Here is a 26313-nt window from a genome sequence, read left to right as displayed (position 1 = left end):
GTGGTCATGGACAATTCTGTAAAAATTTGATATAGTTAAAAGACACACATGTAAGAATAACATAATAAATTACATTTTTCATTGGAGTAGGACTAGAACCGGCTTTTGTGTTTCCTTAGGTATGTTCTGAGTCTATGCTTTTCAGAGAGGAGTTACAACATTATCCTTTTTATTACCTAACTACAGCAAGAGACGGATCCAGTAGAAAGAACTAGCTCCATATTTCACCTGTAAGCCACAGAACAATTCACATCCTGGTGACTGAGAGCTTCTCAGCCTAAAACAGAGAAGTACTGAGGTACTGAAGTGCCTATCAAGTCTGTTGATCACAACCATGCTGCACAGGTGCTTCAAAACACAGATTACAGCTTTAAGTCCCACTCTAGGTCTAGGATATAATTTGAAGTCACAGTAAGGCTCCAACACTAGTGAACACGAGTGAAGCAGTCCTTTAATTTGTTGTTGCTTACAGACTTCAGCAGCCTGAACGCACTTTGCAACTTGAATGGCCTCCTTATCTTCTGCTTCTCCAGCAGTGAAAACAGAAAAGGAAGTGACTCACTGCTAACTGGGCACCCCCCACCCCTTAGCAGCCATGACAAGCCTGCTGTAACAGATTACTTACCACCCCTAATTGTTTCCCAAACCATGCTTTTAAAAAAAAAAAAAAAAATAGATGATGACAAAAGGATTTTACCAAGATACCCTTCTTCTAACTTCTGTCATGTTCCTTGGTTCAACTGGTCTGAACTGAACTGATGGAAATGAAGGACTCTGACTGAAGGAATCAACTGAATCAACTGAAGGAGATGCTGCTGTCTTGGCATGAAATTACAGTACAGACTACAATGTAAAAGGTATGTGAAAGATACGAGCACCGTGGACAGAAAAGTTGTGCATCAGTCAGTGGCTACGTGGCAAGCTGCACTGGCATTGTAATACACTGAGTGGCACAACTACACAGGTAAGTTTCTTCTGGTACACTTGGCCAAAAGCAGAAGCCTAACAACTCAGCAGTCCTGTAATTCCAGCACTAATCCCAAGAGAAAGTTGCAAATGGAAACTACTGTAATATGCACCACTTTCCCCCCCCGTTCCTGACACAGCCTCTAGTACTGGGAAATGTATCAGTATTCGAGTCAGGAACCAAACCTGTGACAAGGAAAGGTGTAATTTTTCAGGGTGAATAAGCCCCTTCAGTTTTCAAAATGGGAAAGAACCAAAGCAGAATTGCATACCTGAGGATCAACAAAGCGCTGATGTTCCTTTACACATGCGTGTACATAACTTGTTCCCCTATACAGGACTATAGAGAGCTGACTTAGATACAGGAATTCATGCTAAGTGGGTTCTCATGAGTCAGCAGTGAGACAGAAAAACTCTGCTTCCTACTTACTGATTCATATTGGGATTACTAAAAGCAGCAGATCCACGTCTGACGCTGAAATAAACAGTAACTGGAGAAGGTGGGATTTCCCCCTTTGAAAAACACATCATTCATTTAGGCACCTGATCCCAAGACCAAGGCAGACAAGTCTGGACCTGTATCTTCAGACCCGTACTTTAATTCTGCCACCAATTCTAAACTTGCTGCAAAAATATATACATACTTCTATATATTGACTGAAATCCAGCTGTTTCATTCATGCTGCCTTCCATTATAAACCTTTCCAAAAGAGAAAGAAGTGATGTTTGTAACACACTTCTTAATGCAGTATCTGGCACAAACCGGGCCTACGCTGGGTTTAGGGCCTGGAAGTGCTACTACAAAAGATAATAATAATACTAGCTTAAGTAAAAACAACCGAAGATAAAGACCAATAAGCCATCCTTCACCCCCCTTAAGAAAATGTGTTTATTCACCCCCTCACAAAGGTGGTTGCCCTGTTTATCTGCCGGGGAACTTCAGACATTCCTTCCATGTGCAGCGCAGATGGTCACCACACAACAAAAGGCAGAAGGGCTCCCTTCACATGCGGAGTAGACGTGTCTGGTTTCTGGATAGACAGATGCCTGGTTGGAGCTACTGCTCCAGCAGGGCTGCTGTGCATTCAAAATCCCCCAAAAATACAGAAAACCATCAATATCCTTTGAAAAACATCTCTTAGTGGAAAATGAAACTGTCTGGGAAAGCATAGATGCACAGTGACCTTGGTTGTGAGTCTTAATTCATTAGTGTGCATAAATTGTTTTGAGATCCTGCAGTGGGACGTGCTAGGGAAGCAGAAGAATTATTTTAAAGTACAAGGCTCTGCTTTTTTCTTTATCCTCAGATATTCTTCATGTCTGATTTTTAACTTATGGTCATTGTTACTTCAATTATTATTATTATTTTTTTTTTTAGCTATCCTGACCTTTTCTTGACCAAATGGAATTGCCCCAGGCAGAGGATATGCAGTACCTAGGTTTGCTCACTGCATTTGTTTGTCTTACTCTTTTCTAATTAATTTACTGCTTTGGCCCCAGTCCTGCTCTTCCTATCATTTTATAGGAAGATATCAAATGCAGCTGCTCTCTGCAAATAGTAATTATTTTGCAAATAAATGACATTAGTATTTTTACTACCTAGCTAAACATCACAGTGTATGGAAAAGGGCCTACAAGGTTCACATTGGCCAGCTGAGTATAAATATCATTGGTAGTTCTTCCGTAAATTGAAATACAAGATAGTTTGGCAATAACCATTTCATTTACCAAGGTAGACAATACAAGCTTTAATCAACAAGTAAACCAGGTGAACTGCTTAAACTATAACACAGCAGAGCAGAAAATTAATTCTGTAACACATCACGCCTTGTGTTGCAAATTGTGTAAAAGTTCTATCCTCATTCAAGAAATTGCTGAGTGAAGACCTGTTTTCTATCTAATATACAAGAAAATACCTAAAAACATTTCTTTTTTCAAAGAATTTATTCTAGCTTTGAGCATTCAAAATACATACTTTTTCTTCAAACAATACAGGGCACAACTCTCTCTGCTCTTTCCTCAGCTTAGTAAAATGTAAACAAACCAGGAAATTAAAAACAAAAAAAAAGAGAAAGCTACCTTTTCTGCATCCTGTTGTGCCTAAATAGAACATGTTGTACCTGCCCATACAACTTCCCAATAAAACGTATTGCGGACACTTCAAAAGCAGACCATAATAATGGAGAGTTAAGTGAGGAATGCCAGCTTGGATGAGGGATTTCTCTGATTTTGTTATACATTATTTAAGTATGGAGATTTGTGGTTTCTTACTTTATCTTGGATTTTACTGTAATGTAATTGAAATCTGTTACTTTTTTTCAGTTTCCTAAGTATTCCTATAAGTAATTGTATGGATTTGGGTTTAAGGATATTGTAACGGATCCAGAGCCTGTTGAAGTCAGTGGCAGAAGCCTCCACAGCGTTTACTTAGTCCTTTCATAAGAAACTGTTTTTTTCTCTCTCTTCTTAATACCCCTACGATCTACCTTCAGACATATTTAGAAATTAGGTGAAATCCTGGTCTCTATGAATCCAGAGGCAAAACTCACTTACTTAATTCAGCAAACCCACGTTTTACAGAAGAGCGTATTTGATTTTACTGGGATCATTCACATTATATGAATTTCATGCATTAAATTCACAGCATTAACAGGATTATGACCTTAGCAATTATTCAGATTTGGGGTGTTCCTCCTCCCCTCCCCTTCTTGGGCTTCTCTCATTTTCAGCAGGCAGAGTTTGTTTCCTTCAGTTACCCAATCACACCTGAATCTTCATTATAAATAACACAGACATAAAAACACCATCTTTGCTGTGGGATGCCTGAACTCCACAGACATTGGTATCCCCACGTAACCATACATGACAAATAGCCAGCAAACACACTTGCGCAGATTTTACTACCTCAGGAACAGACTACACTTTAAAAATACCCATGGTTTTAGGCTTCATGTGTCAAGTTCTGCATCAACTACACCCCTTTTACAGCTGCAGCTCTGACAGGAAAAAACACCCCCATCTCGCATTTAAAAACCAGATCCCTCACCCGCTGCAGATGCACGTGTGGATACTCCATGTCGTAATATCACAATTTTCTTCATGTCTTCACAACAGAGTGTTGCCCAGGTCTGTGGGCGAAAGGGGGATGCATGTTACGGTCATTTCAACCCTCCCTCTGCCTTGGGATAGATGTGGGGAGAAGCGTCCCACTGCAGGGGGGGCTTAGGGGTGAACCCCCCTGACGGGAGAGCCTCCATGAGAGGAAGCCCATGAGGGCACAGATCCCACTGAGGGGAAACCTGCTGAGGGCAGAGACTGGCTGAGGGGTGAGTCCTCCTGAAGGGGGCTACCTGCTGACGGGAAGAGACCCCACGGAGGGGAAACCTGCCAAGGGGAGAGACCTACCGGGGGGAGATACTTGCTGAGGGGAGACCCAAGAGGGGACAGACCTGCTGAGAGGGAAAAAAACAGGGAGCGGTGAGTCCTCCTGAGGGGAGCTACCTGCCAAAATGTGAGGCCTGCTGAGGGGAGATCCATGAGGGATCGGACCCGCTGAGCTGACAGACCTACTGAGGGGAACCCTGCTGAGAGGCGTCCTCCCCTCCTGGTGGGAGCTACCCGCCGAAGGGGGAGATCCCTGAGGGGACAGACCCACTGAGGGGGAAGAGACCTACAGAGGGGTGAGTCCTCCTGAGGGGCGCTACCTGCCAAAATGTGAGACCCGCTGAGGGGAGATCCATGAGGGGCCAGAGCTGCTGAGGGGAACCCTGCTCCTCCTGAGGGGAGCTACTTGCAGAGACCCTGTGAGGTGGAAGACTTGCTGAGGGGAGACCCACTGTAGGGGAGACCCACGAGGGGAAGGACCCGCTGAGGCAGAAGAAACCCACAGAGGAGCGAGTCCTCCTGAGGGGAGCTACCTGCCGAAGGGGGAGATCCGTGAGGGGACAGACTCGCCGACGGGAAACCCGCTGAGGTGTGAAGCCCCTTAAGGAGGCCGAGACCCTCTGAGGGGGGGGTCCGATACTTCAGCCCTGCCCGCTGTTGCCCCCCTCGAGGATCCACCGAGGCTGCAGCCCGAGGTGTCCCCAGCAGCAAAGCGAGCTGCCGCGTTTGCGGGCTGTTTTTTTGGGGGCTGTTTTTTGCCCGTGGTTCTTTCCCTCCCTTAGCGTGGCACGGGGCGATGTCGATCTCCTGCTGCCCTCAGCGCCCGGCCCCGGCAGGGCAGCGGCAACGCGGCGAGCAGCGGCAGCGCCGCCTGGCGGGGCCGGGCGGTGGCGGGGCGGCTCTGGCTGCGGCTCCTCACCGAGGCGAGGCACGGGCGCTGCCCGGCCGGGCTGGCGTTTTCCCCTCCCCTGGCGGGGCCCGCACGTCTCCCCGTGCCTGCCTCCGTCTGTCTGCAGCGCTCCCGGCAGCTGCTGCCACGGATACGGTGTCGGAGGGCGCGGAAACACCTGTTTGCAACGGGAGGAAGGTGGGGAGCGAGCCCGGGCTGCCCAGCGCCGGCCCCGGCCCCTCAGCGCCCGCCGCTTGTAAACCCGGCCGTAAAAACGCCGCGGGATCACTTTTCAAAGAGATCGCTTTGCAGCTCGGACGCTGGAAAAAAAAAATAAAAAAATAAAAAAAACACACTCCTCCAGCCCTCTCCCCTACACGTTAGTTTTTCCACAGTGGTCGGTGTGAGGGGGGGGGAAGGACACGGCCGGGGCTGGAGGGCACTGACAGAACCTCGGGGGCCACGGCCGCGAGGCTCCGGCCTCAGGGGGCCCGGGAGGGGGCTCCGGGCCCCGCGCACCTCCTGGGAGGGAGCCGGGCCGGGGCCGCGCCGCATCCGCGGCTGTGCGGGGGCTCCGTGCTTCCAGCCGGGACCTGCCCGGAGCCTCGCGTGTAGCTTTTCCCTGCCGTTTTTTTTTTTTTCTCATAATAAAAGAGGGAGTGAAGCTTTTATTTAAAAAAAAAAAAAAAGGATTAGAGAAAGGAAAAAAAAAAAAAGGCGATAGCCAAAGGGGATGCCAGTGAGGTGTGGCTTGCATTTAAATATCCAATATGTCAATGTAAGGGGAGTGTGTACGTATATAAAGTGCCGTTTGCATCCGCGAGCGGGCCCCAGCCAGCCATGGGAGGCGCGGGGAGCCGGGGCGGGCCGTGCGGGGCCGGCCGGGCTCTGAGGGGGCCCTGAGGGGGCCGCTGCTCGCCCGCGGCCCCATGGCCGAGGTGGGCGGCTTCCTGGGGGCGCTGGACCCCGAGCTGCACGGCTTGCCCCCGGCTCTGGCCGGGCTGCCCCTCGCCGACCCGGCCGGCTTCCTCAACGAGCGCCTGGGGCAGATCGAGGGGCGGCTGCAGCGCGGCTCGCCCACCGACTTCGCTCACCTCAAGGGCATCCTGCGGCGGCGGCAGCTCTACTGCCGCACCGGCTTCCACCTGGAGATCTTCCCCAACGGCACGGTGCACGGCACCCGGCAGGACCACAGCCGCTTCGGTAAGGGCTCCCGGCGGCAGGTGGCGGCCCGGCCCGGCGGCAGGTGCCTCCCCCGGCCCCGCTAATTAATTAGCCCGGCAGCCTAAAGCGGCCGGATATAATTAGCCTCCTAAACAAACGCGCTCGCTCGCCGGCGATGCGGGCGGGTTGTGTTTTCCGATTTCCTCCCCTCCCGGCGTCCCCGCAGGTGCACAGGGACGAGCCTTAGGAAAGAAAAGAGGGGGGAAAAGAGAAAAAAAAAAAAAAAAAGCGGATGGGGGGACAGTGGGATGGCCGCTTCAGCTCTGCCTATGCCCCTGGACTTAAAACTAAGGCAGGCAAAAGAAAGGAGGGAGCACGTCGGAAAAAGCCAGAAATTTCTTTTTCGGGTATTTTTTTTCCTTTCTCCTTCTTCTTTTGGCCTCGGCAGATATTTGTGAGCTAATGTGATTTCTTCTCCTTGCGTGAATTTCATTAGGAATGTCTCCCCCAAGCAGGCAGGGATCGGTTGGCTGGATTGGCGTCTGAAGCTCTGTTTTGGGAGGTTGTTGGAAAGGAAAGGGGAAGCTGAAGGGGAAAAAGTGCTTAGGGGACCTCCAAAAGGAGAAGACGGAACAATAGGCAGAGCGCTGTGGATTTACCTTGCTGTCTGGGATAAAGCTGGAAGACTTCAGAGCTTGTATCTGTGTCACACAAGAGCAGGGATCTCTAATGAGACTATATGTAATCTTCAAAAAATGCATCCCAAGCCACAGGCGAAGGAGTACAGTAAGTTTGAGCAGAGCTAAAAAAAATTCCCGCTACTTCAGCATCTAGTGCAGGTGTCTGGGTAAGCTATCAACAAGTCCCATGCCAGTGATCTCAGCTATGTTGTCAACAGGTTGCAAGAAGTGTTCGCAAGACTTTTTACAGTTTTCAAGTGATTTAACTCCTCGGTGAAGGGAATTCTTTTTTGCCTTTAATTGTTTGCAACCGGTGCTTTCTGATACTTCAGGAACTCCGCCGCTGCCGCTATTGTTGTTGTTAGTTTAAGGCAGGTTTTTGGAACAATTGGAAAAGCTTATCTGTGAACTGTGCTTTCCATAAACACCAGGTGTGTGTGTAACATGTCCCTGCCTAAATCAACAAGAAAGTCATAACCTGCAGGTCAGAGTAAGGTACTAATGGGCTCATGGGGCAAGTGTTCTTTAATTACCTCCCGAAAGACACATATCTTTTAACCTTTTAAAAGAAACTGAAAGCGAACCCACTGCATCTGTTTGCTTTTTAGTTTAATCTGCCAAGTTAGTTTAATCTGCCAGTTCTTTTTTTTTTTCTTTTTTTACCTATCTTTATATGGGTAAACCGTTTCAGATGGCTATATCTATCTCAGTCCCATTTTTTTTTAAAAGATTGAGTAAAATAAATGTATTTCCAAACAAATTTTGGAAGAATGCATTAAACAGGCTAAAACTTTTCATGAATTTTGCACACTTAAGCTTAAGTCACACAGTGTGTTCAATAAATTGAAACATTGGCATTCCCTAAGCGTTTTAGCAGTCAGCATCCAGCTACGTAAACTAGACCAGACTTCAGATATAAAATATTATAGTTTTCTGCTTCAGGGTTTTCCCAGAGGCAGTGTAAAATAAATAGTTATTTGTTGTAATTGCAGGACAAAGCCCCACAGGATTAGACTGGAATCCTCATGTTCAGATAAAGTTGGACTGAATCTCGCTGCAGCAGAGACTCAAAGCAATAACGTATTGGCACACAGTATTCACCATCTGCATTCAGTAGCCATGAATATTTAAATTCCAATGTTACTGGTATGGTTTGTATTAGGATGTCGTGTATCGATGCATTCCTAAATTTTGCATGCAGCAGGCACAAAGCAGTAACTTATTACAGAAACAGGCAGGCTGTACGGTGCTGGGGAACTACAAAACTAAACTGAGGGATACGGAGCTAGAGAGGTTTTCAGGGTAGCAGTTTGAAGCTGCCTTAAATCTAGGGGCACCTGGGGAAATACTTAGAAACCCTGTATGATGGTTTGGCAGATCAAGCGCACATGGCTGGAAGGTGCTCCCTGATCTCACGAGCAGATTATTAATGTGCTTGCTCCATGGATGGCTCGCAGGGACGCCCCGGCACAGGCATATATGCAGCTGCAGAAGGGATGTAGGTTGGAACTGGACTTTGTATCCCTATCTCTGATTATTGGAAGGGGTTCAGGAAAAGACAGGCAGTATCTGCACCATCCCAGAAGTTAGCAGATGTGTAGGACATCCAGGTCTTTCAGGGAGAAAAATAATGAGCTGAAGCCCTGGTGATGGCAGTCGAGGTCCTAACAGGAAGGGTTAAGGGAGAGATTAATTCGTACCACAGAAGTCAAGGGATGTGCCCGTAGGAAACAGGCAAAGCAGCAGAAGCATCTACCCACAACTCCTGAGCAGTCACAGCAACTATTGCCTCTCATCTGTTGAGGACTGGAGCTTTCTGAAATCACACCTGTCTCCTGGAATGTGACATTTTATACTTGTAAAAATACAGATTCACACAAGAATGACAGCGTGCAGCTTATTTTTCCTAGAGGAGGCTTAACGCAAAGTTTGGTGAAGCCCTTCAGGATCCTTGGAAGAAAGCTCATTCTTAGACGAGAGGAGTGCCCAAACGCTCTCTGAACTGGCAGCTCCACCTGAGTCATCCCAGAAAAAAATGGAAGCGTTTTAAAAAATGTATCTGTCTTCTCACTGCATCTGCTAGGAACCTTCTTGTACAGAGACATAAAGGATGGTCAAAGGTTGGAGAGGGTTTGGACTGACATTACCACCCCTACGAGAAGAATCCTTCTGAGGAGGGAAGTGAGATAAGTCTGCCAGGAAAATCCTTGCCAGGAGGAATTGCTCCCCTTCTGCCTTGAGTCTGTTTTACACCAGCATTCAACAAGCGACTCCAACAGCGCTTCAGTGCAAGGGAGGAGAGGAAAAGGCCTCGAGTTAGTGCTGGAGACTACTAAAGGGAGTAAACAAAGCTCTTCTCGGGTACAAATCTGGTAATGGATCTGTAACAGAGCCTCTTAGAGAAGCTGGTGAAACCTCCAGAGAAAGTTTTGCAGTAGATTTTGACATTCAGACTCCAGTGCACCTGTTCCCAAACAGTTGTTGAGGTTTTTAGCTGAAGCTTTAGGTTTGTAGACATTGATACAACATCTGAGGTTGTTTCTGTACCCCGGCTCGTCAATACAGTCATGTAGGAAGAGACAGGTGCAGCAAGCTGAATTGTTCTTTGAGGGATAGTTTATAGTAATGCGAGAGCGTGCGGGGCTGGCCGCCACAGCGCTCAGGAGATCATTCAGTGCTTTGGTGTTAAATGAATCCAGTTGGAGCCTTAATCAAATCTCTCCTAATATTATCTAAAAAGACTCAAAGAACAAACAGAATGAATAATCAAAGCATGAAAAATGAAGCAAGTCCTGAGGGAAAAGAAAACAAGAGAAATGGGAAAAAAAAAAAAACACCACATGGTCTACCACAAAAACACACCGCTACAATTCGAAAGAAAATTCTTGATCTGGCCCCAGTGGCCACTCCCTGTGCTGCTGGAGATCAGATGTACGAAGCTGCAATTTTGTCTAGCAATTGGAGTGAGCTAAGGACAGGATGGATATTTGCCCACATTTTTTCAGCCTTCACTCCGTCTCCTGACTTTTGTGGGTTTAAGTTACGTTCTTAATGCTATTTCAACAGAGTTGTCTTCCGTGCCCGTCTCCAAGTGCCATCAGAGATCAGGAGAGGGGAGTACTGCAAGTGACATTGTCAGAAGAGGTTGTCACAGGTCCACCTTGCAGAAATCTCAGTTGCAAGAACAGCAAGTGCACAGCTAACGTGCACCAGAGGAGAGGTGTCTCGCCCTCTGGGAAGGGCCAGCGCTGCTCTGGGATGCCCTTACCAGGTCTTTGGAGATTGGCTTCAAATGCCACAGACAGAGCCTGCTGGTGGGTAAACTCAAGAAGAGCTTTCTGCTTCCCTTTCTCAAACATCCCTCAGTTCCTAAACAGGACTGGGAGCATTTTCCTGCTTCCCAGGGACGACTGAAGGTAAATCTAAAACCAAAAGCAAACCAACCAACCCAATTAGTGCCAGTAAGGAGGTCAATCTATGGCTCTCCAGTTATCAGACATTTTTCACTTGAATATCCACTTGTCATCAGCCTGGGAAGGACACCCCATTTCTAGGGATCCCTCTGCTCCTTTCCCCCTGTATTACTTTTTTCTTTATTTTTCTGAATAACTGTACCACTGTTCAAAGAGGGTTGAGCGAAGTTCCTGTTACTCAGAAATAGCGGCTGTCCTCATTTTTGTCCTACAGGTGGGGAAAGGGAAGTGCACAGCGGCTCGGTAACTTGCTCCATGTTTCAGGACTGGTGGGGAGCGGAGGCAGAAGAAAATGCTTCATCCTGCACCTCTTCCCTCCCTGCTCATACCTCTTTTCAGATAAGAAACCCTGAAGCTAGGTGCACGAAGAGCAGAGCCAGGTCCTGGTCTGCCTGCCCTGGAAGGCTGCCCGTGCGCACTGCCTGCTCTGAAGGCAACGTGTGTCCCAGCCTGGGCACGCGGGGGAAAGGAAAGAACCGACTCTCTGGGAAACCAGTAATTCTGGAGTCCCTTGAAGAAAACGTGGGACATTTGGAAAGGCTGTGCTTTCTTTGTGTTTTGTAGGATCTGATAGAAAACGAATGCAATGACGCATTGTGCTGGTCTCCAGGAGCCCAAAGCCCCACGGAGGACAAGTTACCCTGCTCTGAGTGTAGCTGGGCATATTTCAGCCTGGCAAATTTCTGCACTGGTCTAAAATTCAAGTTGTCTGTTAGCTTTCGTGTTTGTCTCAAGGAATTCCAGCTCCTGAGTCCGAATTTCATCTCCACCCCGCAGCACCTGCTGGCTCCAGGGAGGGCTGGATCAGACACACGAGCCGTAGCGTAGACAAAAAGTCTGACATGAGGCAGTAAGACTAATTCTTGCAACTGGTGTGGCTGCCAGCACCTGACAAACCCGTCTGCGCCGGGCTGAGGGGTCCGTGGCCGTGTATCTGTCCTATATTTAGGCGGTGACACCCTCTGAAAGTCATCACATCCACACCTGACCGTGCAGAAGATCCATTTCCAGAGCCGAGGGCTGACTGCCGCTGGAGTCAGCCGGCTCAGGTGGCCGTACGTCACGCGGTGGTTTTAGACCCAAGGCATACTTTTCAGAGGAGCTCTGGGAGGTAACCCGATCGGAGAGGCAAGGGGCGATTGCTCGGGACTGGACATTTTGGGAGCTATATTAAGGCACCTGGAGCCAAGCTAAAGGTTAGAGCAACTTTGCCCTCCTGTCAATGGAAACGCCCTACCCATTCATTAGACATATCTGGGATGGTGAGAACCCTCTTCCTGCCTCTACTGCAACCTCCTGGCTAACTCATTCAGTGCTGGACGTGGGCAAAAACTGCCTGCGACCTCTGGATTGGGAGCATGTGATATATTCAGAGTCTAACACAGTCCCTCTAGCACCGCCGGGAGGCTTTTCCATGGAGCTTGAAGGGGGCAGGTGGCAGGTGCGTTTCTACCTGTGCATATCTGAAGTTGGTTTTATCCCTGAAGATTGCATACATTTTGGGGTGGCAAGCACCTCACTGCAGCAGCGGGAACAGGGCAAGCCTCACAAACACCTTTTCTAGTGCTTTTTATTTATTTTTATTGAAATCATCACTTTAAATTGTGTGGGGCTGTCTTCTCATACCAGAAGCTCTGTGGGGACAAAACTCACTTTGCTTTCGGTGAAGAAGAAAGACCCAGTATGGTAAGAGTCTTGTAAAACTGCTAGTGGGCCAGGCACACGTTTCTGCATCTCTCTTTTTGGTGATTAAAAAAAATAAATAAAAGCAACAGCTACGCCTAGCACTCCTTTTCTCATTAGTAAAGGTCATTTCCCTTGGACAAGTCAAGTTCATAATGCTGGGGAGAAGTTTGGAGTGGAAATTGAGGGATTGCATGCGTGTAGGACTAGAGATTTAAGAACTGTGCAGTTATAAATAAAGCAAGCAAGGTCTGTGAGAAGCTCTGTGTTTGGGAAATGCTGTTTCATGTTTGTCACTTGAGCCTGGTGTCAGTTTTGTCACCTGTATGATTTGCATTCCTTTTCTGTTTTAGGGATTTTGGAGTTTATCAGCCTGGCGGTGGGGCTGGTTAGTATCCGTGGGGTGGATTCGGGACTCTACCTCGGCATGAACGAGAGAGGCGAGCTGTATGGGTCGGTAAGTTTCAGATCTCCTGACGATATAAAATATACAGCATTCCAGGCTGTGGGGCCTCATCAGTGACACCAGCTGTGTCCATCACAGGCCTCCAAAGTCCTTGTGGTGCCACATTCCTCCATCTTACCCACTGGTGTCAGAGCACCAGTGACAGATACAAAACAGGGGATTACAGGGAGGGGGATGCACTCACGCAGCGATGTCCAGCACAGGGTGCAGCCCCCGAGCCCTTTGTGGGAGTTTACTGGCCTTCAGCCTTTTGGAAACAGGGCAGGAATGGTCAACTAAAGGCACAGGGGGGAAATTTAGTATAAAAACAGGTGGTATTTGAATATTTTCACAAGTAACATCACATTTATTGCCCACATGCTCAGGATCTGCATGTATCTGCAGGTCTTACATTTGTGTTATAGTTCTCTCATGGAAGCTGGAAGTGTGGTGTAAGTGTTATTTTTATTATAGCATTTTCTACAACTCCTTTTAGGACTTTAGGGAAGTTTCTCATAATTTTCTAAAAACACCCTTTCAGACTGAAGTTTTTCTTGTTTTGCCTAAAGCCACAAGTAAACTTCTTGCTAGCTTTCCTCTCAACACAAACTCCTTAACACCTAATTCAGCAGATGGGGCTGAAATGCTGCAGGTCCCCCATGGGTGCACCCAGTAAGAGCTTTGCCATCATGGGTTAAGTCCCCATTGACTCAAAGAGAGCCAAGCTGTCCTCTGCTCACTTCTACTTGAGTGTTTAGGCTTGTAATCAAAATGCCAGGTCTCAGTAGCTGGGCAGAGTCCTTCCTACAGGACTCAATTCCTAATTATTTAATTCAATATAAAATAATTATTTCTAGTTAGCTAGAAGAATTGCTTCTATTCTGAAAATTAATTGCATTCTAGATAGCTTTTTTTTTAAGGTTATTTTTCTGTAGCTGCTGCACTGCATCAGTGCTTTTTCATCAGATGCCCCATTGCCTTGAATTCAACTCATCACCAGGGTGTGGTTTTTTTAAATGCATCTTTCTAGATCACCACCCTATGTGAGGACACTGATTTTTTAAGGGTGGATCACAATAATTTTAAAATGACATAAAATAAATCGGCTTTAAACCAAAGTGGAAGGCACAAACTTCCTCTGCCCAAGCCAGATCAACCTCATAGTGTAGAACTTTTAACCTCGTGTTCAATGCACATAGAGAAGCCTTCAGAAAACTTCGAGAACAGTAATGATAAAACATAAGTTTCCATCATCTTTTCTTCTCCGATTCCCATCTACTGAGACTGCTATAGCCACTTTCACTACTTTTAAGGTTCAGGTACTGAAGTTTATATGAGATAATCAAGTACTAGCATTGATTGATAACTTTTCTTTTTCCACTTCACTTCCTTAATGATATCTACCCAAAACAAAAGAGCAGAGACAGTGATTACATTACAAGCATGCAAGACAGATAAAAGGTAAAGTCACCAGGAATCCATAAAACACAGAAATTTTAAACTTCAGAAATAGGCTCAAGCCTAAAACCATGCAGCAGGACCCCTCCTGTTAAAATCCAAGGCTCTTCAACAGCTCCTGGAATTGTACTCATTCACGCTGAAAATGAGGGCACAAACCTGCGTATCTCCTTTGCTTTCAAGCCCTGCAGCTCTGATCATGAATCAACAGAGTTAATTAAGTTCCAGGGCCTGTCTTAATGCTACCTCACAGAAATAACAAAAATACAGTTTTACAAGACTACCTGGAAACAGAATTGACCTTAAGGCATAATCATGAGAGTTTTCTCTGTTGTTGCATCCTGCACACTAGAAAACACACTGGACACTGCAGGGATGACAGTGACCACCAATCTGAATTGTGCAAAAGTCACAAGCCAGGTCCCCAAATAACCCTGAAGTTTTAAAATCCGTAATATGTGGGTTGTGCAATGATGGCTTTTCAAAAGGGAAAGCCACTACAGTATTCTTACTTACAGGTCCATAAAGCAGTGTGTAACAACAGCATTAGCATTACAATGGTATTTGAGGAGATTGCAGGGGAGTGGTGTTTTTAAAATTTCTGCAAGTGTAGTGTTCCCCTCAGTGCCAACTTTGCATGCTGCGCTTATTGATTTAGCAGCATCAAACACCAGAGTCAACCACTGCCACAAAGACACACGAGGTCCTCTGGGGAGTGCCCGTCAGCCTGCCCTGTTAGCTGTGTCCCACCGCTTCTGCTACGTTTTCCACCGATTTCAGGAATAGAAGCAAGTACCTGGAGCAGTAAGAGTCCTGGGCAGTGCCCTGCATCGCCTCAGGCTCAGTGGGGACATCCCAGGGCTGGGAGGAAAATAAATGACAACCTGCGGAGTCACCCGGGACCTGCAAAATGTTGTACAGAAACCCAGTGCCTCCAAACAGCCCAGTGAAAGGCATGCAGGTGGGGACAACGCAGCAGCGCTGCACTTCAGTTGGTCAGTAGCTTCCAGTGTGTTTTGAGTAGGTGCCATCCTAGGAGGGGAAGAAGTGCATGTTCATTGACAGATCTGGGAAGAGAAACCTGCAGTTCCCCTGCTCTCAGATGACAAGAGCTGTGGCGGAGGCTTTTGGAGGACTCACGAGTTTCCTCAGGGTTTATTTAATTAGCAGCAAAACATTCAAAACAGGTTCTGAGCGCAGGTGAGCTCCTGTATCTTATTACAAAACATCCACTGCAGGCAATAACATTTACTTAGCACTCCATACAGCATAGATAAGACACATTCCCTACCCAAATAGTTTACCGTGTGGGTACAGTCTTTGTAATGTTCTAGCATCCTACGTCTGCAGCCCGCCTTTCATCTGAAAGGCCTGAGCCCCTCCTGGGCGATCCCCATGGGGTCTGCGGGTCCCCTGGCACTCAGTGCAGCCACCCCAGAGCCCCCCAGGTCCTGGTGGGGCTGGGGACAGCCCCGCTCCTCGCTGTGACCCGGCCCAGCCCGACAGCTGGCACGGGAGAGATCAGAGCCCACGGATGATGGCCACTGCCTGAAAAGCCACCACGTGCTGCCAGCAGCCCCCGGGGTAAGGGCTCAAGGGGCTGTGGCTGCGTGACACCGGTGGCATCCATCCCCCAAACCCGGCGTGTGATGCCCCGGCCATGTGCTGGCCTTGCGCCGAGGCCGGTGCTGGCACGCACTCATCGCATCACCTATCGCCGCCGTAAATCTTCCCTGGGGTTAGGCATCCCCGGGGCGCTGCTCCCCATCCAGACCTCCCCACGTCTTGTTATGGCCTCACATCACAGCTATCTGGCGCTTCAGAAGATGAAAGGCCTGAGGAATGCTTTCATTCGTATTGCAGTGTATATTATTATGTGCCTTGAACTTTCAAACATGCTGCTCGCTCGTCCTGCCGGGAGGTGCCTCGCGCCGCAGCGTGCGTTCGCTGTGTGTGTTACCTGCGCGTGGGGCTGCCGGGGGGACGGCCCCAACTGGACACCCCCTTCCCCAGACAGGTGCCGGTCCCACAGCCAACGCAGCAATCTCCACGTTCACACCCCGACCACAGACATGTGGCTGCCAGGTTTGGAGTTTTGCTGCAGCCGTGTTTTATTTTTAATGGAGGGCCTTTGCAAAATGCACACCCACCTTCTCCTTCCGTCTCCTTCCTCCTCCAGCTTTGGAGGTCTTTGGGCCCGGGCTTGTGCCCATTTCCAGCTTTCACCCATGAGAATCATCCCCAGCAGCACAGTCCCCTCCTCAGGGGAGCCAGAAGCAGGTAGCTAGGAAAATTATAGGAAAAGAAAGTGAAGGAAATAGGAAGAGATCTTTTTTTTTTTTATTTTTATTTTTTGACACCCATCTTTTTCTTCTCACATCTCTGCCCCAACGCAGAAGAAGCTCACAAGGGAGTGCGTTTTCCGAGAACAGTTTGAAGAGAACTGGTACAACACGTACGCCTCGACCCTCTACAAGCATCCCGACTCGGAGAGGCATTACTACGTGGCGCTGAACAAGGACGGCTCCCCCCGTGAGGGATACAGGACTAAGAGACATCAGAAATTCACTCACTTTTTACCGAGGCCTGTGGACCCTGCCAAAATACCTGCAATGTACAGAGACCTCTTCCACTACAGGTGATGTTTCCTGCAGCTGCCCCGTCAGTGTACATACTTGGGCTCCCAAGCTTTTTCCCAGAGCACTATATTAATAGTCATTCCATCATTCCTGTAAATGTAGATGACATAGGAAAGCACTTACATTGAATTCAGACACTGCTGTTCCTCCTTGTTTCAAGCGTATATCGAACGTGGGTTATTTATGGGGGTGGGGATAGGGGAAGGGAGGGAACCCTACATATAATCTTTCATTTTCATTCACTTTCTTTACTCGGTGGCTGTCAGAGAGGCTGAATATTCAATGTTATGGTTGCTTAAAGGAACAAACAGGCGAGCAAACTTGATCACCGGGGGGGGAAAAAATAAAAACAACTAAAAAAAAAAAAGAGAAAGGAAGAAAACAAAAGACCACAGAACTGCTACAGATGCTGCTGATAAGCTTGGGATAGTTACCGGCAAAGAAGAAACCTTTCAAATGGTGCCCTGCTTCAGCGGCCCAGGAGTTTGCTACGTGGATGATGCTACAAGGACTGGTCCTGATGTGTGGGGTGTTTCCTGCTGTTGGGGTGGGAAGGGGGTGAGGAACATTATTCAGATGTAAGCATGGATACTGTGCATAGGGACAAAACTATTTATAAAATGTATATGATATTTATTTTATATATTTATTTATTTCAAAATAATTTTATTTTTAATGAGAGATGCTATGACCGGATTTTCATCAGGAAGAATAAGGTCCTACTGAAACAGGAAAAAAAAAAAAAACAAAGAGTTTTAAGAGCTTATTGGCAATAAAATTGTCTTTATATTGTAGATTTCTTGCTAGCCCTTTTTTTTGGTGCTCCTTAACAACTAACCATGTATTTTCTGATCAATGTGAAGATTAAGACCATCTATAAAAAGGCTTTGGACTTTTGATAAATTTCCTAAACTCCAAACTCTTACAGAAGGGCAACATCAAATTATAGCTGGAACGGCTCTGGGAAGTGTGACCCCCCCCTGAAACAAGCAGCTGGACATAAAACGAAGCGTGGGAGCTGAGAATGGCAGAGCCAATCCTCCCCATTGTGGTGCCAGGGACAAAGTCAGCCCTCAGGCCACACCAGGCACCAGGCACGCCACCACTCCTGAAGACCTTGTGTAGGATTTCCCAGGAATACGCACGCCTGCTGCGGTGCAGGGAGGAACCGCCCAGTTCACACCTGTTAAAACCACCCGGCCTCACACCTGAACTCTTACCTGAAGCATTGTGGAAAAATCAGTGAAGAAAAAGCGGAAAGCAACAAAAGCAATTAAAACCCACTCATTTGTAAGTAATTGCCACGGATGAAGATTATCCCTGCAGGCAGCGCTTGGACATTCATGGCTGCGTGGTGCAGAAAGTGCCTGGGCACACAGTCCCCCCAGTTTCCTCTGCCTCCCGGCGAGCTCAGCCTGAGGTCAGCAGGCAGGGTTTTCAGTGCAGGGTGGGAGCAGGAATGTGTCACTGCTACAGCCCCTGCACAGCACAGACAAGCACCTGGTATGAGACGTAGTTCTCTGGAGCATGCAAAAATATGTACAAATGCAGATGTTGTGGCTTTGGGTTGGGGTTTTCCTTACCACAACTTCATTTTTCACGGTATAGTTTCTCAGTCTCCACTTCACAAAGCAGGCTAGGGAAGATCTCAGCTCCTTCAATTCCCAGGACGATTTCACTGAAGTAGGAGCGACCCACACCAGCTTCTTCATGCGCTGTGTACCGCTAACAGAGCAGCAGCTCCTCCTGGCCATCTCTTGTCCTCTCCGCCACCTCCCAGGTCCCTGCTGCAGCCTTTGCTATCCAAACATCCCAGCCGGTGCCGCAGCTGTCCCAGACAACAGCCCGCAGACTGCAGTGAAAAGATTAAAGGAGCTTTACCTTGAATGATCCAGACACGGAGGAATTTAATCGTGTGTTTTAAATAAAAAAACGTTTATTTACCTTTTTCCTCTGAGTCATCGCTGAAACATCTAATCCTCAGTGGCCATGTCAGAAGCGTGATCGTTCGTGAAAAGCATCCTAAAATGTACTTTTTATGTTAGCAAAGGGAAACTCTCAGACCTTCAGCTTCACTCTGCAGCCTTCTCACAGCCTCATTCCATGGGTGCTTGTGGCCATCCACGGGGTCCCAGCGGCATCGCTGCTGCAAATGCTGTCCCAAAGAGCCCAGCTGCCTCTGCAGGAGTGGGGTGAGGGATCCTACCTGCCGGCTCACCCCTCTCTCCAGCTATTGCTTCCTTTTACATTTGAAGGTAGTTGTAATGCTGAAAATGCCGCTTCTCATCTCCAAAATGAAAGTCAAAACTGAATCTCAGCAATGTGCAGTACGTGTTTTTCACCAACCTGACATGGAGCTGATTTGGCCCATGGGCGCAATGCAGCGGGCTCGTTCCTCTGGCAGCAGAATCCAAGGTCTGCCGCGGAAGGAGGCTCCTCCTGCAAAGGGCTGCGCAGGCATGAAAGTGGAAAACTTTTCAGGCTTGGGGTTCGAAAACACAATACCAGCAGTAAAATGCACCAAGAACTCACTGTAAGGGTTGGTACCACCACCACCACCAAAAAAAAAACACCACAAGAACCAACAAAAACAAAACCTAAAGATTTTTTTCCTCCAGTAGGAGCCTTATGCCTACGTGTTTCCCTTCCCCCCGGGCTGTTTTACATGCAAAAAGCCATGTATCTTAATACACAACAATAAATGCAACAAAAGGAATTGTTTTTAACAGTTCTCCAGCTGGAGAGAGCTGGGCATGTAATAACTGAGACCTGCACAAAGCAGGAGGAAGGAGGTAAGCAGCAGAGATGGACAATTTCCCAAGTCTCGCTGCAGCATGGTGTGGAAGTGGAGGAAAGCCCTTGGCATGAGGCTGAAGCAGCACCCAGCGCATCACAGCATAAACCTGGCAAAAGCAGTCATCCCCCCAGCTTTAGTGCATGATTGGAGGCACGGGTTGCTCTCCTGGGCAGGAGAGGTGGCTCAGGGCTGCCCAGCGCCTCCTCTGGAGAATGCAGTGGAGCCCAAAACACGAATGCGAGTGGATAAACTCCTTGTGGACAGGTGAGGAAGGTGCCCTCCAGGGCAGGTACTGCCCCGCTGGGCTGTCTGACAGAGGTGTGTCAGCTGCTGACTGTGGCCGAGACGTCCCTGAAAGGACACTTGGCTACAGCACGTCCCCGAAGGAGAAGAACCGAAATTCTTGTTGATGGCGAGACAAAGACATCTGCATCCCTCAGGACAGCGCCGGCAGAAGACAATCCTGGGGACCCGAGCCGAAGGGCGATGTCCTCTCCTACATCCCAGCACCTGGAGTTGACTCTCAGCCTTGAGGCTTTGCTGAAGCATAACAGTCTCGGCAACAGGAGCTGTCTGGAGGGCAAAGTCTGTCTCCAACTCAATCCAGAAAGCTTCATAAAGACAAAGACACTGCAAGGAAATAAAGGGAGGTTACTGAGCGCTCACCCTAAGCCACAGGACATACAATACACCAAGGGTAATAACTGGGTTACCTGATAGCTCAGGGTCATTATTAGCCAGCAGATGTGGGTAAATCATTTCTCCACACTTTGGTGAACAAAATGCTTGCCACAACCTTGCTGGAAAAGCATTTGGACAGAAGACAAGGTGGTGGGGACCTGTGCTGAAAATAATTCTGCCTTCCAGGGCAAACATAGAGCATAGGTGTGATGCGCTGCTCCGCCAGCTGCTGCAGGCACCCAGGGCAACCATCCAGGAGAGACACGGTCAGGAAGGCAGGCACAGAGCTCGGTTTGTTGGAGGGAGGCAGGCAGGACCACAGGAAACGCGGCCAGAGTTGAAAAAACGCAGGCCCTGGTCCTGATTTTGAGATAAAAAACATCTGTAGTCAGGTGGGGAGAGCAAGCAGCACAAGTCAGCATGATAGCCCGCGATCTGTGCAGGCACCGTGCTACTGTGTTTGGTAACGTGAGAACTTGGAGTAAAGTCAGAGAGAGGGACGTAAACCCAGCAAACCGTATTGTGCGCGGTACCACGTAAGACTTATTTTTCTCTCAAAGCAAGTAACTGCTCTGGAGGTGTTCAATCCTCATCATAAAAAATACAAGGGAAGTAGTTTCTAACCTGTGCTGGGTAGGTTTGAGAAAACATCTGCAAAGCCAACTCCACTGAGGCATCTCAGGTCATTCCTGAATCACACCAAAGTATTTGTTACCAAAAATTTGTGTCCACACGTAACCAAGTGTGACTGATCACCCTGTGAGCACATGCTGGTGCCAAAAAGAATCCCCGGGGACAACTTTTTGTGTAATTCAATTAGAAAAGTAGCCAGATCCCCGGATGAAGCTTTAAAGCCCCAGTTACTGTTTCACATTCAGCATCTCAAGCAGCAGTGCTCAGGTGTGCCAGTTACCCAACACAGAACCAAGGAAGCCTTTGGAAGAGGCTGAGCACAGAACGAGGGGGGCCTCCCTTCCTGCCTCCCTCCTGCCCTTCTCCAGCAGCGTCCCCATTTTCTGCCTCAACCCCTTGCCAAAACTCCCCTATGCCCCTCCTGCCATCACTGCCACTCGCTCGACACCCCTTATGTTCCCTTCTCACTACGTGCAGCAGGAGGGGAGCTCCGACCTGCTCAAAAAACACTTTCTTGGACGCTGCTGCATGGCAACGGCCCACATGGAGATGGGCTGGGGTCAGGCACAGAAGTGTGAGCGATCTGTCAATCCCACGAGTTGCAGCGGGCTCCGGCTGTGGCCACTGGAGGACTTCTGCAGGCCCTTGAGACCCAAACCCCCTCCGAGTTTTGCTCTCAGCCCCTCCTGAGGACAGGGCTGGGCAGGGAGCTGGTGCCTTACACCAGGACGCGCCTGCAGGGTACACCTCACAGCGTAGGTGGGGCACGGGGTTATCGCAACACCTGCACAGGTTTGGGTGGGAAGGGAGTACTGAGGAGTTCAGCACTCACCTATATACACTGTATCCCGCTGCAGCCGATGCTGCAACACTAATTTTTCCAAGCGTCTCCAGCTAGGAGTATTTAGGACATTTGTCTTTTCCATAAACACTGAAAATTTACCCAAACTCAAAACTCTCTTTGCTTAAACTGATAAAATGACTTTTATTTACTCCACTCGAACTGGTTCAGGATTTAAGGATCAAATGTGAGTCTTCTACAGACCAAAAAAAAAGCAGAAAAGGAAAGCATTCAGCACCTGACACATCAAAACGCCACCACTGACCATCGGCTCTGACCGTGCTGGCCTGACATATAGCAGCCTCCAGCCCCAGCGCCTGCCTGAGCCTCCTGCTGACCGCGGTGGGAGTTTTTCCCAGTTCCAACTGTGAGCAATTTCCAAGGATATTTAAAAACTTTACCCACACTGTCCTTTATGGCACCACCCGATTAAGAATTGTGATTATTTTCACATTAAGCAGCTTCCACAGCACTAGCCCCTTGTCAGCCAGCTGCAGGACTGGCCGCACCTCGTGGGGCAGCAACACGGCTGCAGCACCGGCTAAAGAGAAAGCTTTAAGCACAGGGAACAAGGGTAGGGACAGCTTTAAACATAATTGCCACTTGATTTTTTTTTGTGGTTGTAGTAAAGGCTTTTTATTTTTTAATTTTTGCCCAACAGGAGGGATTTAATAACTACAAAAGTAAAAAAAAAAAAAAAAAAAAGTACAGTTACAAGGCTGAACTACCCAGGTACCTCATTCTGATTTGACCAAGCAGAACTTCACCTCGCTCTGAATGATTTATTCTTGTTGGGCAATTCCTCCCTGTTCATCATTTTTAACAGAGAGATTGGCTGCAGAAGCCACTGTCAAGTGTTTATTATTTGAAAACCTGTCCCACAACTACCCTCCCTAAAAATAATGACTGAATTGAGTAATGGGTACCTCGCTGTGGCAAAAAGAAAGAGCTTAACTCCAGCACAGTGCAAGTTCACAGCTCTCAACAGACAAGTTCTCTCTCAACAGACAAGTTCCCAGACCACGTCCCTGTGGAATTCATGCTGTACTGCAAATGTAGCACAAGGCACATGGATGTATTTTGGTCACTTTATTAAATGAGATATTAAATAGTTTAAGTTTCAACTACTAAACAGCACTTTGAATGGTGAAAACACAGATAGTATATCGTCCTACTTGAATGCTTCTTTTCTTTAAAAACACATTTCCAGTCCTTATATGTATTACAAAACAGCCTTATAGGAAGAGGTGACACCTTTTCTATAGTAATTAAGATATTTAATACAGAACTGAAAAGCCATCTAATAGAAACAAAGGCAAGTCTTCACAGCTGTATGATTTCAGCAGCCAAAGCTGGTTGATGGACTGAAACATTACTATACAACTGGGACAAAACATATACAATATCACAATACTAAGCAAAAACGCTTTACATCCAAAGGAATAAACAGGTTACAAAATGTGGAGAATTTCGCAGGCAAAATTGTATTACAAGCAACAATTTTATTCGTCATCTTAAGCCATCTCATCTAGTTAAAACATCTAAAACAAATATAAAAATGAGCCTTTTATTATCTTATTGATGTACGTTGTCTTTAAATATTTGTTAAAGCTCGATGTTATACTCAAAGCACATTGTTATGCAGCTAAAATGTCAAGTGAGAAACATGTATGCAAAGTGGTCCAAGTTTTATTTCAATGCTCATCTCCAATTTCTTCTTATGCATTAGTCTTCTGTTATCCATAGTTTTGTCCAGAATGAAAAAAATGTGCCTTTAAATGTTGCCTAAAACTTCCACATTTAAGTCTTTGAGTTACTGTAAAACTCCATTGAACATTCCCAGGTTTGGTAGAAGATACTTCTCTTACTCATGACACATAGGAACATCAGTGAGAGTTGCCCGGAGTACATTTGCCTTCGATTGTTGGTTTCAAAGTCTCATATTTTCATTACTTCTAGTGTGAATAGATCTCTTTTTGCTCCCTTCCCCCCAAAATAAATGTAATTGTAGAGCTGGCAAAGCACTAGAACATACTGAAGTTCATTTGTGGAATCTTGTAATAAAGAGTCCAAGATGGCAATTTGTTAGCTGGTTTTGCAACAGATCAAAGAAACTCTGTTCAGATCACAAACCAAGTTTTTATCACAAAATGAAATACCACGTAGTATTTGCATATTTAGATGCAAAAAAAAACAAAAACAAAAACAAAACAAAACAACATTTGTCCATTCAGGGCAAGATCTCAAACTCCTGCAAGAACGGTTCCAGAAACCAAAACAATTTCAGTTCATGTCAGCAAGCCAGAAGAGTCCAGCAATATCTACAGCAAATGCCTTCATCCGCTTGTTTGTCGATAATTCTCCAGCTCTTTTCTATACTTGACACACTGTTGCCTCAAATGCTCCTGTCGTTTATTTTAGCCCCAGATTATAAGCATTTTTTCAGGGAAGAGTCCACAAAGCTATATTCAAAGAAGAGCCCTATTTGTGTTTAGTTAGATCTCCACAAGCACAAGAAGTGTGGGTAAAGAGAGTGCTGTTGATATAATAATAAACGAGAAGTTTATCTCTGGTCTACATAAAAAACAACAAAATCAAGCTCTTTGTGTACTAAATTATGTTTTCACACAAATGAAAGGGAATGGGGAGGAGTGCATAAACAAAACTCTTATCTAATGGAGGAAAAGTTACTTCACTGTTCTGGTAGCTCAGGAAGTTGTTAGAGCACTTTTTGGTATCGATTTTAAATTTGCAATGGTTCTGCCATTTTAAGGTCGATAATGTAACAGGGTTTGACCCTGCCCACCATCGGCATCCTAACTCCCAAAATACCAGGAATTTAAGTATTCTTGGCCTGTCTCCCATTGCTGGCAACGGGCAAAGACAGTAGCACCAGCATTAAGGAGTTAACAGAAATGTGCTTTGCATTGGACTCCACGTAGAGCGAATTCAGGTGAAGGAGAAACGTCTCCTACTCCCAGATCACCAGCTGTTTTTCCATGACATAAAAGTGAAAATAAAAAATGGCAGAAGACTAAGGAAGAATAATTTTCTTCCCCAAGTCACTATTTAAGGCTGTAGACACAGTTTCTATGTAACTGCACGACTCAAAAGTTTCAGAGCAGTAGTACTTAAGAATATTGCACTCGATTCTATTCCAAAGATTATTTTCAGTTCCTATGTTTCGTTCAGCATAGATGCGATAGTACGAGTCCAGACCTCAGCCAAAAGGAAACTGAACTATTTCTGTTACAATATTCCCACTAATTTCAAGAAATGGGTAAGCAGAAAAGTATTCCATAATTTGAGGAATCAACTCTAATCAAGAACTCAGCTGTGTACAATTCACATATGGTATACTGAAACATACAGACCTGCAGTCCTTCCTAAGCTTCTCAAATTTGATGACAGCTTCACAGCTACTAAAAGCAAGCATAGGAGTTTAGACAGGAAACCTGTGGAGATGCTACTGTTACGGGAGGACTTGTTTTCACTGAAAACAACTTGATATCTCCTGTACTCAACATATGTAAGAAGATTCTAGGCAACATCACTGACAACAAGGGAAAACATATGTCCTATTTAAACAAAGCTGAAACGCTAACATGGAACATGGCATTTAAGGGGACCAACCAAACTATTTTTTTTAATTACTTTTTTTTATTTTTTTTTTTACAGTTGAGTTCTGTTAAGCCATTGATTCCTAAAAAAATAAAAGTTCTTTCTCTGATTTTAACAATCCTTTAGGCTTTTAGTGCAAAATCACATTGATTTCCCTTGGGAAGGCCCTGGATTTTTGCCTCTCATTGGGGGTGGTGCTCGTTGTAAAGGTGGTGGTTGCATACCACCCGACACTGACTGATATATTCCTCTCATATCTATCTGTTGGTAGTTGGAAGGATTCATGATTAAATTTGGAGGCTTTGGCATCATGAGATGACTCATTGCTGCTTGCTGGTAAGACATCTGCTGCTGTTGCTGCTGATTGTACTGATGCTGTAGTCTTCTGTTCATAAGTATCCTCTGAACACAACCGATTAACTGTGAAGGGAAAGCAGAGCTGTTAGAAGTGCACGACCCGTCTCAATGCTGCCAGTATCAAGTTCAGAGTTAAAATCAATTTGTTCGGGATAGCATGGCTGAAGGAAAAAGCACTATTGTTATCACCATCACTAATGTGATGGTATTCACAAGCTGATTACTGCAGAAACCATTTAGTAACACCATTTAGGGCTGAGTTCTCTTAATGACTTGCCTATTGTATTGCATGCAACATTTGGGTAAGTTCCTACAGCAAAATGTGCTATGCTGTGAAATTACTCCCAGGTATAAATTACAGCATTTTTTTTGTCAGGTACCATTTATCATCCCTTTGAAAGTCCTGCATGCAGATTGTCACTAAATGTTTGCCTAAGAGAAAGCTCTACCACTTGACATAAACTGGGCAGCTTTCAGATTTTGCAAAAATAATTCTAAGCTAAAAACCATTACCAATACTTTCTATGATTTGTGTTTTGTAAATTGCTTTCCTAGCACTGGAGTTAGATTTCTCTTTAAGCCTCATGACCTTCAGGCAAACT

At 46.5% G+C, this 26313-nt stretch overlaps 2 protein-coding genes and 1 long non-coding RNA gene across 9 annotated transcripts in view; 1 reads left to right on the top strand and 2 right to left on the bottom strand.

Annotated features, from left to right (window-relative positions):
* The window catches only part of LOC106038601 (uncharacterized), a 96428-nt gene extending 89957 nt beyond the window's left edge, over positions 1 to 6471 (bottom strand). The window contains exons 1-2 of the long non-coding RNA XR_010834683.1: positions 6334 to 6471; positions 4013 to 4094 (exon numbers count right to left, since the gene is read on the bottom strand). This is a non-coding gene — a long non-coding RNA (uncharacterized lncRNA). The remainder of the gene's footprint in view (positions 1 to 4012; positions 4095 to 6333) is intronic.
* On the top strand, positions 6036 to 23292 carry FGF16 (fibroblast growth factor 16). The gene is made up of 3 exons (XM_048070704.2): positions 6036 to 6442; positions 12593 to 12696; positions 16539 to 23292. Exons 1-3 carry the CDS (start codon positions 6169 to 6171, stop codon positions 16782 to 16784), a joined length of 624 nt encoding a protein of 207 aa, XP_047926661.1. The 5' UTR covers positions 6036 to 6168; the 3' UTR covers positions 16785 to 23292.
* ATRX (ATRX chromatin remodeler) overlaps positions 22808 to 26313 on the bottom strand; it is an 85991-nt gene continuing 82485 nt past the window's right edge. For all 7 annotated transcript variants that reach the window (XM_067004794.1, XM_067004795.1, XM_067004796.1 and 4 more), the window contains one exon: positions 22808 to 25774. In XM_067004794.1, the coding sequence (XP_066860895.1) occupies positions 25496 to 25774 (279 nt within the window). In that variant the 3' untranslated portion in view covers positions 22808 to 25495. The remainder of the gene's footprint in view (positions 25775 to 26313) is intronic.

The sequence above is a fragment of the Anser cygnoides genome, chromosome 13, assembly GCF_040182565.1.
Source record: "Anser cygnoides isolate HZ-2024a breed goose chromosome 13, Taihu_goose_T2T_genome, whole genome shotgun sequence".
In the NCBI taxonomy this organism is placed as follows: Eukaryota; Metazoa; Chordata; class Aves; order Anseriformes; family Anatidae; genus Anser; species Anser cygnoides.
Note: the sequence above shows the minus strand (reverse complement) of the source record. Positions and strands in the feature narration are given on the sequence as shown.

Coding starts and splice junctions, on each gene's coding strand:
- FGF16 (XM_048070704.2), top strand. CDS start 6,169: ATGGCCGAGGTGGGCGGCTTCCTGGGGGCGCTGGACCCCGAGCTGCAC. Junction 6,443..12,592: donor GCAGGACCACAGCCGCTTCG/GTAAGGGCTCCC, acceptor TTTCTGTTTTAG/GGATTTTGGAGTTTATCAGC. Junction 12,697..16,538: donor GAGGCGAGCTGTATGGGTCG/GTAAGTTTCAGA, acceptor GCCCCAACGCAG/AAGAAGCTCACAAGGGAGTG.